The following is an 18,519-nucleotide window of genomic DNA, read 5'->3' as shown; positions in this document are numbered from 1 at the left end:
TTGATCACTTTGGGTCTTGTTTCAATTTGTGGAAGAGGCCAAGCTCTTTCTCACCTCAGGGTCTTGACGCTTGCTGCTGTTAATTCCTGGAGGCCTCCCCTTCTTCCTCAGCCTTTCCCCTGTTTCCTACTACCCTTCAGTCCTCAGCTTATTATTATTATTATTTTTTGCTGAGGAAGATTGGCCCTGAGCTAACACCTGTGTCCATCTTCCCCTAATCTGCATGTGGGATGCCAGTACAGCATAGTTTGATGAGCCGTGCGTAGGTCCATGCCTGGGATCAGAAGCTGCGAACCCCAGGCCGAACCCCAGGCCGTGGAACACGAGCGCTTGGACTTAACCACTAACCACTATGCCACAGGGCCGGACCCAGTCCTCAGCTTTTAAATGCCACTTTGTCAGAGAGTTTCTCTATCTTCCACTTCCATCCCATTCTGCCACCCCCTAATCCCCATTTCTCATAGCCTCCGGCTCTCTGCTTTCCATGGCTCTTAACACAATTTGTATATTTCTCCACTGAACTGTAAACTGTATGAAAGCAACGACCCTATCTATTTTGTGCCTACTGAATATTCAGGGTCAGCATAGTCCCCGCCATAACAGAGAAAGTGAGCAATACATATCTGTCAAATGAATGAAAAACCCATATTTTATCCCCCAGGCAGGTCTAACATCACACTGTGTGACCTTCTGAAGTGAATTAGACATCCTTTGTTGGGAAAAATATTTTTATTTCAGTCTCATATAAGCAAATCCACGTGGTTTATCAGAAGATAAGCCTGGAGAGGAAAGCTATAAACCTGGTTTCCCCAGGTAGGGTCCCAGACCACGACCTAGGAACTTGGTAGCAATGCAAATTACCAGGCCCCACTCCAGACCACCTAATCAGAGAACTCTAGGGGTGTGGTCCATCAATCTGTGTTTTAACAAGCCTTCCATAAATTCTGATGTACACTTAAGCCTGAAAACCATTGTTTTAGGCTTTCCAGTTTTTAACCTTTCTTTTTTAAATTTTTTTGGTCCTTAATCCTTGGTATAATCCTGCTAGTAGAACAGTAGAATCTTAAACTACTCCAGAGGGAAATCTTTGCCATCATCCAAAAGCCTTGAATAAAGGCTTATTTGTGTAGACTATATTACGTAGAATATATTCCCAGGTTTGCCTTCCTTGTGGGCACAGGCCTGCCCTCTGCGGGGCCTACAATCTAAACAACGTTGTAACACTTATAATGTGCAACGTTGTAACAACGTACAAGTGTAACTGAAAAAAACCTCGGCACAAAGACAGAAGAGCCCCAGCGCAAGCCTTTGTCCGTCCGTTCCCCGACTGCTCACCCTCGGTGTGATATCGCTCTTTTCCACCCAGAAAAGCAGCCACTCAGGTTATAAGAACGGTTGTGAGCCGCTGACAACGTTTTCAATTAGGCCGTTTTCCCCTGGGCACTGGAGAAGATATTCATGGCTGCAGGACGCGGTTCCATTCCTCCCTCAACCTAGCACAGAAGTAATTGAAACTAAAAACCCTGTGCAGCTTCAAAAGGAGAATTGGAGGCTCGGGCTGACTGCCCCGCCCCTACCCTCTGGAAAAACCCGAAGCGGATTTCATTAACGTCGGGATGGGAGCGGCGGCCGCCGGCCGCACCTCATTGCGCATGCTCCCTCGCCCCTCCCGCTCGGAGGCGGAAGTGGGAGCGCTCGCGGCCCGGGTCTGGTCTGGCCGGGGCGTCTGCACCGGCGGCCATCTTGGCTTCCCTGGGAAAGGCGGCGTGAGGGGAAGAAGTTGTAGGGTGGGGGCAGGAGTGAGGAGGAGGGGAGACAGAAGGGGAGGAGGCCGCGGCGGGGCAGGGCGGGGACTGCCTGCCCGCCTGGGTTGCGGAAGTGGTAGCCGCTGACCGAGCCTGCTGCTTTCTCGCTACTGCTTCGGCTTCCCGGCTCCCCCCGCGGACGGAGAGGGCGGCCCGGCTGTGGATGGTCAGATAGCTCCTGCCTCCCGCCGCCAATCCCTGGCCGCAAGCAGCACGGAGCAGACGGCGGCAGCGGCAACAGCAGGCGAGGAGGAAGATGGCGGGACGGCTGCCGGCCTGTGTGGTGGACTGTGGCACGGGGTATGGGGGCCGACGGGCGGGGGTGGGGAAACTGAGGCGGAGGTAGGAAAATGGCGGGGGAGGGAAGAGGCCGGGAGATGAATGGTGCGGCAAGGTGCCGCCGCCGGCGGTGTCATTCCTAACCCCGCCGGGCTGCGAGGGGTGGGGCCCGGAGCCGGGGCCTCTCTTGTCCCCTCGCTTCACCCTCTGGCACCGGGGCGGGGGCGCGGGGCTGAGAAACCCCCTGGGGACGGCTTTCTCCCCCGACCCCTGCCGGCCCTTCCTCCACCGCGGTGGGCAGCGCCGCCCAGGGAGATGCGGGGACGGTCGCGCGAGGGGTGGTTGCCGAGCCCGGCGCACCCGGCTCTCCTTTTGCTCCGCGCCCCTTCCTGCCCGTGGGTTTGGGGACCGGGGGGATCGAGCGCGGGGACCGGCCTGGCAGAGGAGCGAGAAAAGAGAAGGAAGCTCTCTTCTCCTTGTAGGTTTTGCAAGATTGCTGTGACAACACTCTGCCCAGGGTGTGGGTGGGGATAGGGAAGACTCGGACTCTGAAAATGGGAACCTAAATCGGGGCTTTCAGTTGACCACCCACCTCCTCTTCCTTTTCGACTCCCGGTCTTTTCCATCTCCCACTGCGTTTTTACCGGTGAACCGAGTCACATTTTAATTTGAGAGAGGAAGATGTCATGTGTTACTTCTCCTGCCTCAAAAAAGTCCCCCAGTGAGCAAGCGCGCTGCAACTTCCTTAGTTTTGTCAAAGCCGCTTCCTGCCTCCAGTCTTTTATACCCTTATAAGGTAGTTTTTCGTTTCCAACCTGAACACTTCTTATTAGAACTTTCAAAATTAAGGAGATTTCAAATAGACTGAGTTACTGGTGCTCGGTATCAATTTATGTGAAGTTAAAAATATTTATTTGTGTTCCACGGGGAGGGAGGGAGGGAAGCACCCGGGAAAATAAACTAATTTAGGTTGTACGTGTTCATTCTGGGACGGTATCTTAAAGCGAGAAGGAAGGTATAGAGTTGTAAAGGGATGTGCTTGCTTTTCGAGCAGTTGTATAGATCTATAGTGTAGTTTACGAAAATACAGAATGGCGTTCAACTGGTCTTTCCTTTTGTATTAATAGGCATTTTGGGGAGTTATAGCACACTTTGTACTTACGTAGAAAATACTGTCTATATTTTGATGTAGAATGACTGCTTTATGTTACAACATTGGAAGTGTTTTTTTTTTTTTGCGTGTGCGTGTGCCCTGTGCTGATGTATTATTACATCTCTAATTCCAAAGTACTCCAATTTTTTTGGGGGGGGGGTGGTGATTGTGAGAGGTGAATTGCCAGCCATTTTTTTCCCCTCTTATTCAGCAAACTATTGCTACTTAAAGGATGGTATGCTCCTCACTCTATTTGCTCTCTGTGAAATTTCTCTAATCTTCATTCTCATGACTTTATGCTGGTGTGGCAGTTTCTAAAATCCTAGCCCTGCATAGGGAAACAACTGATTTATTAATATTTTACCTTAGGAGACACCAGCCTAGTTTAGCCTTGGAACTTTTATGTATGTTTTTTGATGGACAGCTTGTTAAAGTTATTTTTTTCTTAATCCAGTCTCATTTCTCTGAACTGGTTTTTTTTTTTTTTCTCCTTTCTTAGTCTTAGTTTTATGTTTAGGGTCAGTTTTAAAATTACATTTGGCTTGAGAAGGAATTTTCAGGTGTGTTTTGTTAAAGTGAAAAATACTGCTACATAATTAACATTGTATGCTTTAGAAGTTATTGGGTTGTCAATAAAATTAGTGTATATAATTGTCACTCTAATAAATAACATAGTAACATCTTAAGCAGGATGTTACTCTTTCTCTCTTCATTTTTCCTGTTTTGAAATACAGTTTTGGTTATTTTTGAGTTAGTATACTAGGCGGTTCATTGAGGTTAACTGTCCTTAAAGAACAAGGTAACCTTGAATTTAAAACAAACGCTGAGTGACCAGAAGGTGTGGGGAGAGGGGTTCAGTCTATTAGGTCTATATTTTTGTTTTAATTCAGTCTATATTTTTGTTGTAATATTTCAGTTATTACATTTTACATTAGTTTTATTTCACAAAGAGAGGTTGTTAACTGGACACTTACTATGATTTGAACGGAACTGGTTAGAATTCCCCGTTGCCCCCCTCACTTTTACCATCTTTTGCAATCTGAAATTCCACCTTTAGAGATCCATTTATTTTGGTCTTCGAAAGGTTTTTTGGTCTTTCCTGTTGCCTATTAATGCCACTCCTGGCAAGTTACACCTTCAGCTTCATTGGCACACAGAGGGTAGCTGATTGAAATTTGGCCTTCGATAAGCATCTCTAAATAAGGCCTCAATAGGGAGTTTTATGTTCCAGAATACTGTGGTCCCCATATGCAAACTGTGCCTATAATTTGTGTTCCTTTGTGCTTTAGAGAATGTATTCATCTCTTAGGTCTCTAATTACAATTACCCACTTAATGTAAGTGAAAAATTATAACCTGAATCAGGTTGCTTATTCCATTTCGTTGTAAGTTAGGCAAAGGTGACTGAAGAAAGTAGCCATCTGTGAAACTTGTTGGTCTTAGATAAGAAAAGCTGTAAGAGTTAGGAAACGTGATGCTTAATCACAAAACCTAAAATTAGAGATCCTCCAGCAAAGATCCTTTATCTCAACATAAGATAAAGAATCACCTAAGCTCAGATCATTTAAAAAAAATTCCTTTTGAAAAGAATTTAGAAAGAAATACTTCTTTCATATTGATACCATATCTACACACTTTTTTGTTCTGTATTGGAATTGTACTGTAGAATAAAATTTGGACACAAATTCTCATTGGTAGAGCTGGTTGCTTATGAACTAAATTCGAACTCAAACCCGCTACCAGTGGCGAGGAAAAGGGTTTTTGACAAAAGCTTTTCTTAAAACATTGTAACACTTGTAAAGTTAAGATTATCCTGTTATTTTTTGCATGTTTTCACTCAAATTTCTTCAACATTCAGGCCAAATAAAGGAACTCCTTATGTACTTTTATTATGTTGTAGCTTGGTTACAGAGCTTTGCATTGTGAAATGTCCTTTTTCTCTTTATGTCTTTTTTTCCTGATAAGTACTGCATTGGTAAATTATTCTCGGTTATGTTAGCAGAGGTTAATAGAGCCTTATTGTAGAATTCTTGGATTTATTCAGATCTAGAATAAATTAAGGAATTTCTCCAGTTGACTTAAATTTCTTGGCAGTCTTAAAATGTAAGCGTAAATGTTTTGTTGGAGTCAGTGGATGAGGAACTTATTTTATTCATCTTGTGGCTACATTCTAGCAATTAGTACAGATAGGATGATCTTGTTTGAGAGCAGTGGGGAAGAGCTGAGTAAGTGGGGGAAAAGGTAAGGGGGAAGTTCGTGTGTCTTACTTGAACTCTATACATAGTATTTAATAATAGTGCTCTTTTTCTAGCCATCTCCAAGGGCAGAAACATTCACAGTAACTTGTTACCAAAAAACTTTCATTAAAATTCTTATTCCTTCATGGGTCATGCTTTGCCTACCGTTTGAAGTAAGTATAACAGACATGGTCCTATTGAGGAGTCCAATTCCTCGACTTACCTGAAATCTCTCTCTCCTTTCCTTTCCTGCCAATCTGTTTTCCTGCCTGCCAATTTTGTGTTGAAATATTGGCTTTGGATTACCTGTATATTTTATCTAATAACTTCCCAGCCTTATTGTAAAACACAATTCAGAAATTTTATTTTCAAGCATAGAAGGGAAAGCTCCGCTAGTGGAGGACCTGCTGGCCAGGCTTTTTATTTACGTTATCTTATTTGATCTTGTGACGGCTGTTTTTACCTCGTTTTATAAATGAGAAAACAGGATTAGAGAATTTAAATTACTTTTTTAATGTCATGTAGTTAGCGGATGACGAGAGTTGCTATTTGGACTTAAGTTTTTCTAAATACAGGAACACTGTTCTCTCTATTACACCATGGGGAATCCTGAGCCCTTTTTCAGAACTATGGATGTTGCTTTATTTTTATTAGTCAACTATTATTTTATTAAACTATTATTTTAGTAAACTATACTATTTTATTAGTAAACTATTATTTTATTAGTAAACTATTTGTTAGTAAACTATTCTTCTTTAAAGTAATCTTATTAAAGAAATTCTAGCCTTATGCATTTAATTTAATTAATTAGAGAAACCTTTCTATGCAGATCTTTCTGACTTGATTTAGATTTTTTTTCTGGATATGTGAATTCCTAGCCTTATTTCCTTATCACTTTGCTTAAATTTAGTCTTTAGAAAAAATTTACTGTCTAGTATTTATTAGGAAATACTAACAGCTAACATTTGTCAAGAATTATGTCTCAGGCTCTATGCTAAATGCTTTGTAATATTTCATTTACTTTTCACATCAGCCTGAGAAGTATTATCTGCATGTTATAGACAGGAAAATTTAAGTTTAGAAAAGTTAAGCTACCTGCCCAAGGTATTGTAGCAAATAAGTATGGTAAAGCCACTATGCTATATAATAAGTAGTCTTACATAGAGGATGAGCCTTTGACAATTTTGAATCATTTAGATATTTTTGAGAGAATTCATATATGATGTTATAAAGGCAGAAAGCAGTGTTAGTAATTTAAGGCTTGCCATATACTTAGCAGCAGGCCAAGTGCTCTCTTGGAATTATAATGAAAATGTATAATACAATCTGCTCTCAAAAATCTTAATGAGACAAGAGCTAAAAATCATTAAAAAAATTAGGATAGTAGATGACTGCATTTGATCAAATGTTAAGATACGCGCTTTTCCTACAGTATATAGCTGTTCTGTAGGTTGTAAGGAAAGAAAGAGATTATTATGGTCAGGAAGAGTTGAGGAAGTTTTAGTGAAGGTAGGATATGAGCTCTCTCTCCTTTTAAGGATTTGGATGGATGCAGGGGAAGGCAGAGCATGTACAGCAGAAAGGGGAGGGTAGCTGCTATTTCTTATGTTGCACCGCTCTCCTAACTTATGAATTGAGGACTAGGTAATAACATAATGCGGATCTAGATTATGTAATGTGAAAAGAAACTGATATTTATTGAGCACTTACTATGTACCAGGTGTTCATTATATGTCAGCAAAGCTTTGATTCAAAATAATTTTACTTGATAGAGAATAAAAATCCTCTAGTAGAGGAGTGAAATGTTGAAAATCGGGCTTTTAGAATATTTGCAGACCGTAATTGGAGTAGGATCAAATGTAAAAGAGGTATTTGGGATGAAGTTATGGGGCCTGGCGCATATTAGAAACTCAAATCTTTGTTGAGTGAATGAATGAACAAGAATTAGGGATGTGGTTTAAAAAAACTGCATCAGAAACACTCCATACCCAGTGCTCAGAATCTCAAGGGTTGGACCTAGGAATATTCATTTAAATGGCTTCCTAGATGATTAAGCAGCCCTCTCAGCATCTTCAGCAGAAATTCTGAAATAGGGTATTGGCAGTGGGAATGGAGCAGAAGAGAGAAATTTGGGAAAGGTTGCTTCTTTTGTTTTGTTTGTACCTTTCTTCTGGCAATTACATTGTTTTGTATTGTTTGTTTATGGTTAGCAAGGGCTTTATAATCAGAGCTGTAGTTGAATTCAAGGTTTGCCATTTACTAGCTGTACGGATGACCTCGTACACTTCAAACTCTGCTGGTCTTATTTTTTCCATCTGTAATTTGGAGATCATAGTATCTACCTTATGAGTGTCTTGTTTATGTTTTCAGATAATGCGTGAAAATGGTTCAACACAGTGCTTGGCACATAGTAAGAACTCAATACATTGTAATTATTACAGTTATCAGTTAGCTCCCTTTTTTTATTGAATTGAAGTTCTTAAGGAAAGGAACACAGTGTCTTATCTCCTGCAGTGCCTTGCCCCCCACAATTCTTTGCACGGTCAAAATGTTTTTGCTAATTTGAGAGATGGAGGTATAGTTAAGACTTGGCAGTTGATTCTAGTGGATTGTAAATAGGCATCAATGAAGATTTCAAGATTGTGAGTTTGAGTGGGACAATAAGGGAGCTGGTTTTAAGAAGCTGAGTAAAATTGGAATTTGTTATTGAATGTGGAAGCCTGATCCATGATTGGAAATGTTCTAGAGGAAGTTAAAAATATAGGAACTTTAGGAATAAAGGTGGAGATTTGGTAGTCATCATTATAATTTATAAATTGAAGCTAATAAAATCACAATTTAAAGAGAAAACAAAAAGACTGAATGTTAATGTTCCTTCTTTAAAAAATCTTGGATGTGTGATCTGGCTTCTTGAGCATCACATTGAGAAGAATAAGTGAGCACACGTGGCTTGAAGTGGTGAGTCATCAGCTATGCTGACAGCCAATCTCCTATCTCATCCCACTTTTTAAGAGAAAATCTTTAGGAGGAGAGTTTAGCTCAAGGTAGGGCTAAATTTCCCTCCACAGTGTTTCTCCTTGTCCAGCATGCTCCTCCTCCCCTCCAACACATGGAAACAACTAAATGGTTGGACTAGGGGCAGAAGTGTAGAATGGTTAAAATGTAGCTTCAAGCAGTATCTTTTCTGAAACAAAATTCCCCTATAATAAAGGTATTTGAATGCTTACTTGTAATTCTATTGGAACTTGTAGCTTCTTTTATGATACTACCGATCTGTGGCATAAAGAGGCAAGAGCAAAGCAGTTAAGTAATAATAACACTACATTAACATGCTTTATAGCTTATCAAGCACTTATAAATTCATGAATTATTAAGTAACAGTGCAAGATAAAGTGAGTTACTGCATTAATGCTTTAAATTTGGGTCTTCAAGATAGGATAGTGATTACTATTATTTCATGTGCTGGTGGTTTTATATCTTTATGTGGGCCTTTATATTATAAAATATATAAAAGATACCTACATAATTGATTTAAACTAGAATAAAAAGATAAATAATGTCCTAATTTTTCCAAAGGACCATTTTGTGGAATTTTAATAATTTTCTTTCAAAATTTTTTTCAAAACCTTCCCAAACTGTTGATTTAAACTCGTCATTCTTACATACTCTTTGCAACCAGGAAAGGAACAGCCTTGGATTTGTGTGGTCATATATATTCTTTTTCCCTTCTCCTCCTCCTCTCCTCCTTAGCCTTAACACACACCCCAAAAGGATATTTTCTTCATCTGTTCTGATGCCGAACATTCTGCCTTTAAACATTTTCTCCTTTAAGGCTTCTTGCCCTTTGGGAAAGGGCAATACTTTTGAGAAGGGTGTCTTTAAGTCTTTTTCAGTTACAGTATTTAGTATGAATGAAAGGTTGCTTACAAGGAGAATGAAAGTCTTAAAAGGGGAAATTAGGGTTCAGAATACCTTACAGTTTAGGGTTGGTTTTGAAACTGTAGAAATATAAACTGTTTTTAGTATTGGTCTATGATAAAACACAAGTATTTGCTTACTTAACATTTTAGAGCTCAGTATAAGTGAGCTTTTCTTCTGCTATAAGCATTTTTAAAATTCAGTTACTTTGAGGCTACAAAAATAGCATTTAATGCGTATTTGTGAAACTTACTTTAGTGAATTAAGGGACATGCCTGGTGACTCATAGAATTATGGAGTTGAAAAAGACTTTGAGAAATAATTTAATCCACTCTTTACTTACTAATGAAACAGGAGTCCAGAGTTGAGAGATGTCTTTCAGGAGTGTTCCTAGTTATTAATTGATAGCATTGTTGAATTCTCTTAAGTTTTCTTAAGAGTTCACGTTTATGAGTTAGAGTAGTTGAAATTTCTTCTTAGTAGTTGAAATAATGTGTGTTATTTGTAGTTAAAGTAGTTTTGGTTGAGGCCTGGTGCAACACATGCATCAGAATTCTTCAGTGTTTCTGTTGTAATACAACACATACTATATGGCACAAATGAAAAACTGTAATTTTATGTTCTCCAACATAACATTTTAAACCAAGTTCAAAAACCATTCTCATAAAATGAATGCTCTTTTTAAAGAAATATGCTTTTTTATTGTTTCAGGGATTTAAATCTTAGATATATTTATTTTAGTTTTTGAATTTTAAAGACTTATTACATGGGATGTGTACAAATCAGCCATTTCAAGGTGCTTTAAGAGTTTTGTTTTTGAGATAATTATTTATAACCTTTTCAGAAACACTATGAAATAGGTACTATTATATAATCAGCCTTTTAAAGATGAGGAAACTGAGGTATAGAGAGCTTAAGTAACTTGATCAAATAAATAGTGGATACAGTTAAGTTAGTAGATCTAGAATTTGAGCCCTGAGACAGTGTAATTCAAGAGCCCACTGCTCTAATGCCCCCAGTTAGGATATATCAACAAGGGTACTTAAATTGTTAACCCAGTTTTTCAAGTGTTCAAATTTAAACATACATGTTAACAAAAGGTCTCTATTTTTAAAATGGCTAGTTTTTAGTACAAATATGAAATACATAGGGAGGTCTTAGTGATCAATTCATTGAGTTGATTAACCTGAAACACATGCAAGTTAAATGACATTGAATTATTTATTAGCTATTTGAATATTACAAGGACATATATTGTATCTAACATGATAAAGCTGACAACTGCTGATTAATTCAGGGCAGCTCAATTAAGGAAATGATGCTTAATTACATATAACTTCAAAATGAAGATATACATATTTCTGAAGCTGCAATTTGAAAATGAATAATTGATGCACGAGAAAAGGCATTTCTCATTAATGACTGCATAAAACAAAGAAATGAAACACTTGAAGTTAAGAATAAGAACTTAAGAATATAATACTATAAAAAAGAAGTTTTTAAATTAAACTCAGAGGACTTAATGTTTGGTATTTGACTCTGAAAATAATGAATAGATAGATTAAGGGAAACACATGGGTTACCAGAAAGTAGATTTTCTTTTTTTCTAAAATAGAATTAAGGAGATTATTTCTGGAGTATATGATGAATTTGGATGCATTTTATCTAAAAAGCACGCAGAGTGTTAGTAAAAGCTTGTATATTTTCTGTTTGAAAGTTTTATTTTTTAAATTTTGCTTCATAATAATCTAAAAAGGTAGAAGTAACAGAGCAAAGGAAAGAGACTTTCTTGGGCTTTTTTCCTGTCTTTCCTTGGTTAATTTGTTATTTGTGTAAGACTAGTTGAGAATTTATTGCTTCCAAAATGCCTTTCAAAGGGACCTGCCTTGCTTGTTTCAAGTTGTTTTACTGTCAGGAAAGTTATTTAAAAAACAAAACAAGGGGCTGGCCTGGTGGCTTAGTGGTTGAGTTTGTGTGCTCCGCTTTGGTGGCTCAGGGTTCTCCGGTTCGGATCTCTTCGAATCCTCATCAAAACTGGCACAGATGTTAGCTCAGGGTGAATCTTCTTCACAAAAAAACAAAAAACAAAAAACCCCAAAAACCAAAACTTTGATTTTTTTAAAAAAGTGCAATAAGATTTAAAATTGGTAGAAAGACTCTGTGAGAAGCAGAAATGAGAGAAATGTAACTTGCGGCTATATCAGTGAGAAATCTTGGATGCAAACAACAAATAATTCTAGCTAATATAAGCAAAAAAAGGACTTATCGAATGCATATGGTGTAGATCACAAAATTGACAGGAAGGCTGGAGAACCAGGCTGAGAAAAGCAGAGAAAAAGGGAGGCCAGGTAGCAAGAGTCTGTCACTAAAGTTGTGCTGCGGAAGTCTGCAGGATGCTGCATCTAGACACTGCGATATGAATTCTAAACCACCTCTTCATCTTGTAGTTATTCAGTCAAGATTCAAAGTTCTGACCTAAGCTCAAATTGGCTAGACATAGATCATGTGATGTATAGTAGTTCACCGGAGTGCGATGGGTCAGTGTTAGTTCCCTCTTTCTATAAAGGGATGTGGAATTTTGCCTCCTGCCAAGACTTAATCATTGGTAGGACTCTTAGAACAGGAATAGGGATTTGATTCTGGCAGACAAAAATGAGCGTCCACTCTAGGGGAAAAGATGGGGATGGGAAAGTATGTTGCCTTAAATTCCTAATTTCATTTTGATAACTGCTTGATCCATTACTATCAGTTTAAATAACACATTATTTTCCAAAAGTGCAAATACTCTTGTGAGTTTCACACAGTGCTTAAACAAGTGAAAGAGCAGTTTTTTTTTTTTAAAGAATAATTGATGTTGGTATGAATAATATGGGATTTTTCATTAGAACAGAGGTATAACAGTCTAGTAATTTCGGGATTAAAATATTTTGGAAAAGTAGGACATACTTGATAATGCAGTGATATGACAGGCTATTTCTTTAAGGATTGTTTTTTTTTTTGAGTAGTAAACTAGAATTATAATTAAAAGAATTTGAGCTGCACTCATTTTTTTTTTTTTTCAGAAGATAATGGGATATATATATAAATAAAAAAACTAGGAAGGGAGGAAATAGTTTATGCGTCTAGTTTGTTTATAGTTGAAGAAATTGGTCTTCAGTAAATGTTAGTAAGCATCATCTGTGCAAATGGATACTTTTGCGATACTTTTGTTGTAGGGAATATAGAGATGAATAGGAAATGGTGCCTGCTTTTAGGAAGCTTATTTGTACACAAGTAATTATGATAATATGGTAAATGCTCTGGCAGGTATAAATGAAACTTTTTGAAATCAAAGGTGAAGGAGAATTTACATTTTCCAGGGAAAATGAAAAAAGGCTTCCTGGTAGAGATAATAACTGAAGTAGGCCGTTAAGGATGGGTAAAGTACTGATTGGCAGAAATAAGACTAGTGTATAAGCTGAGATAACTGGAAGGAAACAAAGTGAGGTAAGAAAAGTAAAGGTTGAATTTGGATTTGTTAGGTGTGATATGTTACAAGGAAGTAGTGATGTTTAATATGGTAGAAAGAAGTAGTGAAATGTTTGATATGGTACAGGAAAGTAGTGAAAGAGTCTGATATATGGTAGGTGCTCAGTAAGTGCTTTTTGAGTCGAAGTAAATTAAAAAAGGTATGTTGGAGCTGGATTATGGAGGTTTGGAAGTCCTTGAATTCTACACTAACTTTGGTATTTATGTTGTAGATAGTATGAAACCATAATCTAACATAAACCAGGCTTATGAGAGTAGGAAGTATATTTGAGGACTTGATTATGGTGATTTATGATGATAAAAATAATAGCCAACAGTTATAGTATGTACTATGTGCCAAGCACTGTTCTAATTGCTTTACATATAGTAATTCCTTTGATACCTAACCTTATGAGGTAGGTACTGTTACTCTCTTTTACAGATGAAACTGTGATACAGAAAGTGTAAATTATATGCCAAAGATCACATAGCTAGCATGATAAACTATACTGTTAGTTCATTCTCTGGTTTTATTTTGGATATAACCACTCATGCTTAAGGGATACGGTACAGCAGAGCATTGACTTTGGAGACTGATAGATAGGGGAGTTCAAATCTAGATTTACTGTTTCTTTGAAGTGGTTTCTTCTCTGAGCTGCAGTTTCTCGAATGTAAACAAAGATAGAACATCCATTTTGCAGGGTTGTGATAACGATTAGAGATAATAAAGTGCATAGCAAAATAATTGACTATAATAAACAATTAGCCAGCCCTGATGGTCTAGTGGTTAAGATTGTGTGCTCTCACCACCACAGGCCAGGTTCATTTCTGATCGGGGAACCACACCACCCATCTGTCTGTTGTCATATTGTGGTGACTGCATGTTGCTGTGATGCTGAAAGCTACGCCACTGGTATTTCAGATACTAGCAGAGTCATCTATGGTGGACAAGTTTCAGAGGAACTTCCAGACTAAGACGGATTAGGAAGAAGGACCTGGCCACCTACTCCCTGAAAACATTGGCCGTGAAAACCCAGTGAATAGCAGTGGAGCATTGTCTGATACAGCACTGGGAGGTGAGAGGATGGCACAAAAAGACCAGGCAGGGTTCTGCTCTGCTGTACACAGGGTCGCTGGGAGTTGGAATCGACAGTACTAACAACAACAAAATAAACAATTAATGGCAGCTATCGTTATAATTATTATATAAGAGTATTGAAAGTTATCAATTACTTATTTCACTGTTACAGTGTTTTCAGTTCTATGCTGAACACTATAGTATATACAGAAAGCTATGGCATGATTTTATATCTGAGGCTTAAAGTTTAGTTCTAGAGGTGAAACTAATGTATGTGAAATAATTAAGGATGGCACATGAGTGTTTGTTTCGAGAGATTAATTAAGGCTGTAGTATATGGAGGATGGTTTATGAAGAAGCTGAACTTGATTAAATCCTTGGAAAAGCATAAATAGGATAATAGATGGAAGGGAAGGAAGACTTGGTCAATGTAAGATAGGTAAGCTAAATTGAAAGCTCTTTGATGGCAGGATGTCTTTTTTGTTCACTGTCTTTCCAAGTTATGGCCTCATGCATAGTATTTAATAATCCCTAGTAAATATTTTATTGATGAAGAGAAGTTAGGAAGGAGTTTGGAAATATTTGAGGGAGGGATCAGTTAGGAGATTGCCCTACCTGGAATTGAGCTATTCTGTTGGGAGCTGTGGGACAGCAAGTAGTTTATTTGTTTATTTATATCCTGCCTTACTTCAGAAGGGTTTTAAATGGGGCACAATGGTTTGGAATTGATTTGATGGGCAGTAGATTGTGTAAATCATTAAGCAGAAGATTGATAAAAGTTAAATTTATGCATTGTTTGTCTAGTATTTTATTTTATTCTATTTTAAACAGTCCTTAGATATAATTCACATACTGTAAAATTTACCCTTTTAAAGTATATAATTGTGATTTTTAGTATTTTCTCAAGGTTGTGCAACCATATCCATAATCAATTTTAGAACATTTTCATCAGCCCAAGAAGAAATAACTAGTAATGAGTTCCTTATATTGGCTATTTCTGTACTATTTCCTTTGATCAGCCTAGCTGATCTTTTCAAAGAACCAGCTAAAATGTTAGCTTGTTAATTTTCTCTGTTTGTTTTCTTTTAACTTTATTTCTGCTCTTGTACTTACTATTTACTTTCTTGTATTTATTTTGGGTTTTCTTTGCTTTCCTTTTTCTAGCTTCTTAAGTGCAATATTAGGTCATTTGTTTTAGACCTTTCTATTTTTCCTGACATAAGCACTTAAAGTTGTAAATTTCTCTCTAAGCACTGCTTTAGCTGCATCCTGCATTTATTTTCATTGTTAATCAACTTGAAATATTTTCTAATTTCCCATGTGATTTCTTCTTTGATTCATCAATTATGGTTAGCGTTTTTTATTTATTTTTAAAAATTTGTTCTCTCTGTTCTTTTCTTTCTTCTTTCCTGCTTTTTGAATTATTTGAATATTTTTTAGAATTCCATTTTAATTTACCTTTTGACTTTTTTTTTTTTTTTTTTTGAGGAAGATTCGCCCCCAGCTAACACCTATGCCAATGCTCCTCTACTTTTATGTGGGATGCCCCCACAGCGTGGCTGACAAGTGGAGTAGGTCCACACCTAGGATCCGAACTTGAGAACCTGTGCTGCCGAAGTGGAGGGTGTGGAACCCTAACCCCTTGGCAACGGGGCCAGCCTCACTTAGCCCTCTTTTTGGCTTTTTAACTATACCTCTTTGCATTCTTTTAGTGATTGCTTTAGGGATTACAGTATATATCTTTAAGAAAAGTTACTCCTCATTGTTTACTTAGAGTTAATAATTTAAAACTGTGCAAGGAGTAGAAACTCTGCATCTGTGTAGGTCTATTAACTCTTTCTGGCTTCCCTACTTGGCTGTCCTTTTATGCTATAGTTGTCATAGATATTACATCTACATACATTATAATAACCCCACAAGATAATGGGATTTTTGCTTTAGATAGTCATAAGTAGGTTAAAAAATTAGGTGGAAAAAGTAGTCTTTTACATTTACCTAGCTGTTTACCATTTCTGATGTTCTTCTTTAATACCTCACTTTCCCTCTGGTATCATTTCCTCTCAGCCTGAAGAACTTTTTTTAGGCTTGATGGCAATAAGTTTTCTTTTATCTGAAAAATGTCTTTATTTCACTTTCATAGTTAAAGGATATTTTTGCTCCTGCAGACTTTAAAAATGCTGTTACACTGTCTTCTGGCCTCTGTAGTTTCTCATAAGAAGGTGGTAGTAATTTGAATTTTTGTTTCCTGTTAATTTTCAGAGTCATTTTTCTCTGGTTCTTTTCAAGATTTTTCCTTTATCTTTGATTTTCAGTAGTTTCATTGTGATGTGCCTAGGTATGGTTTTCTTTGTATTTATTCTCATTGGGTTTTCTTGAGCCTCTTAAATCCATAAACTTCTGTCTTTCACTAAATTGGGAAAGTTTTCAGTCATTATTCCTTCAGAAAAGATTTTTACTACTCTCTCTCTCCTTCTGGGACTTGAATATGTCACCTTTTTCATATTGTCCTCCAAGTCTCTGAAGCTCTATTCTTTTCTCTTTGTGTCTCTTTTTAAAGTTTTTTTCCCTCTCTCTTTTCAGATTGGATAATTTCTAGTGATCTGCCTTCAAGTTCACTGATTATTTCCTCTGTCACCTCTATTCTGCTGTTTAGCTCATCCAGTGAATTTTTTATATCTGATATTGTATTTTTCAGTTTTAGAATTTCTATTTGTTCGTTTTAGAGTTTCTGGTGATATTTACTATATTATTAGTCGTTACAAGTGTGTTTTTCTTCACTTCATTGTGTTAGTCACAGCTGCTTTCAAGTCTTTATCTGATAATTCCAACATTTGGGTCATTTTGTCTTCTGTTGAATGTCTTTTCCTTGGAGAATGGGTTACATTTTCCTGATTTTTCATATGTAGAGTAATTTTGGTTTGTATGAATATACCACTCTTGTTTATTCATTCTCTTGTTGATGAATATTTGTTTTGCATCCAGTTTTGGGCCATTGTAAATAATGCTGTTGTGAATAAATGTGTACACATCTTTGTGTGGACATGTTTTTATTTTTCTTAGGTGTATACCTAGAAGTATCATATGGTAAGTGAATGTTTAAATGTTTTCCAAACTGGCTGTATCATTTTGCGTTCCAACTAGGAATGTGTGAAAGTTACCTCAGTGTACTTTTTTTTTTTTTTTTTTTGGTGAGGAAGATTAGCCCTGAGCTAACATCTGTTGCCAATCCTCCTCTTTTTGCTGAGGAAGATTGGCTCTGGGCTAACATCCATGCCCATCTTCCTCTACTCTATATGTGGACCGCTGCCACAGCATGGGTTGATAAGCGGTGTGTAGGTCTGTGGCCAGGATCCAAACCCGCGAACCCTGGGCCGTGGAAGTGGAGTGCGTGAACTTAACCACTATGCCACCGGGCTGGCCCCCAGTGTACTTTTATTTTGTGAGGAAGATAAGCCCTGAGCTAACATCCATGCCAATCCTCCTCTTTTTGCTGAGGAAGACTGGCCCTGAGCTAACATCCATGCCGATCTTCCTCCATTTTATGTGGGATGCCGCCACAGCATGGGCTGACAAGCAGTGCATTGGTGTGCACCCGAGATCCAAACCCAGGCCGCCAGCAGTGCAACGCGTGCACTTAACCACTATGCAATCAGGCTGGCCCCCCTCAGTGTACTTTTAATTTGCTTTTTTTTTAATCACATGGAGTAGAGCTTTTTTTTTTTTTTTTTGCTGAGGAAGATTTACCCCCAGCTAACATCCAATGCCAATCTTCCCCTTTTTTTTCTGAGGAAGATTCACCCTGAGCTAACATCTGTAGCCAATCTTCCTCTATTTTGTACATGAGCCACCACAGCATGGCCACTGACAGATAAGTGGTATAGGTTTGCGCCCGGGAACCAAACCCAGGCTGCTGAAGCGGAGCGCGCTGAACTTAACCACTAGGCTACAGGGCGAGCCCCCTAGAGCATCATTTTATTTATAGCCATTTCTGTTTGTTTTTCTTTGAACGGTTAATGTCTTTTGCCTTTCCTTCTTCCTTTCTTCCCTCCTTTCATCTTTATTTCCTTCCCTTGTTGTCATCACCTTCTAGGTATCCTTTATGTTTTAAGGCGATTAACTCTGTCTCTGAGTGTAGATCATTTTTCTGTATTGGTCATTTTTCTTTTGGCTACCAAGTTTGAATAGCTTTTTTTTTATTGTGCTAAAATACATGCAACATAAAATTGACTATTTTAAGCTTTTTTATTTATTTATTTTATGTGTGTGAGGAAGATTAGCCCCGAGCTAACATCTGTTGCCAGTCTTCCTCTTTTTGTTGAGGGAGATTGGCGCTGGGCTAACATCTGTGCCCATCTTTCTCTATTTTATATGTGGGACGCCTGCCACAGCGTGGCCTGATGAGCGGTACGCAGGTCTGCGCCCAGGATCTGAACCTTTGAACCCCGGGCCGCCAAGGTGGAGCACGCCAACCTAACCACTATGCCACCAGGCTGGCCCCCTATTTTAACCTTTTTTAAGTGTACAGTTTAGTGACATTAGTTAC

The 18,519-nt window shown here is 38.2% G+C and overlaps 1 protein-coding gene and 1 long non-coding RNA gene across 6 annotated transcripts in view; one reads left to right on the top strand and one right to left on the bottom strand.

The window, feature by feature from the left end:
* The window catches only part of LOC147916242 (uncharacterized), a 50,403-nt gene extending 47,636 nt beyond the window's left edge, over positions 1-2,767 (bottom strand). For 3 of the 5 annotated variants that reach the window (XR_015553166.1, XR_015553170.1, XR_015553168.1), the window contains exon 1: positions 1,336-1,535. This is a non-coding gene — a long non-coding RNA (uncharacterized LOC147916242). Of the gene's footprint in view, positions 1-1,335; positions 1,536-2,676 lie in introns of those variants that run through there. The other 2 variants (XR_015553167.1, XR_015553169.1) reach the window with 1 other exon arrangement.
* ACTR3 (actin related protein 3) overlaps positions 1,858-18,519 on the top strand; it is a 61,929-nt gene continuing 45,267 nt past the window's right edge. Inside the window, exon 1 of the mRNA XM_004423884.3 lies at positions 1,858-2,105. Within this exon, the coding sequence (XP_004423941.1) occupies positions 2,062-2,105 (44 nt within the window). The 5' untranslated portion in view covers positions 1,858-2,061. The remainder of the gene's footprint in view (positions 2,106-18,519) is intronic.

This window comes from Ceratotherium simum, chromosome 9 (assembly GCF_057802395.1).
Source record: "Ceratotherium simum simum isolate JZ-2026a chromosome 9, ASM5780239v1, whole genome shotgun sequence".
NCBI classification, from domain to species: Eukaryota; Metazoa; Chordata; class Mammalia; order Perissodactyla; family Rhinocerotidae; genus Ceratotherium; species Ceratotherium simum.
This window is presented reverse-complemented; position numbering and strand designations above follow the sequence as displayed.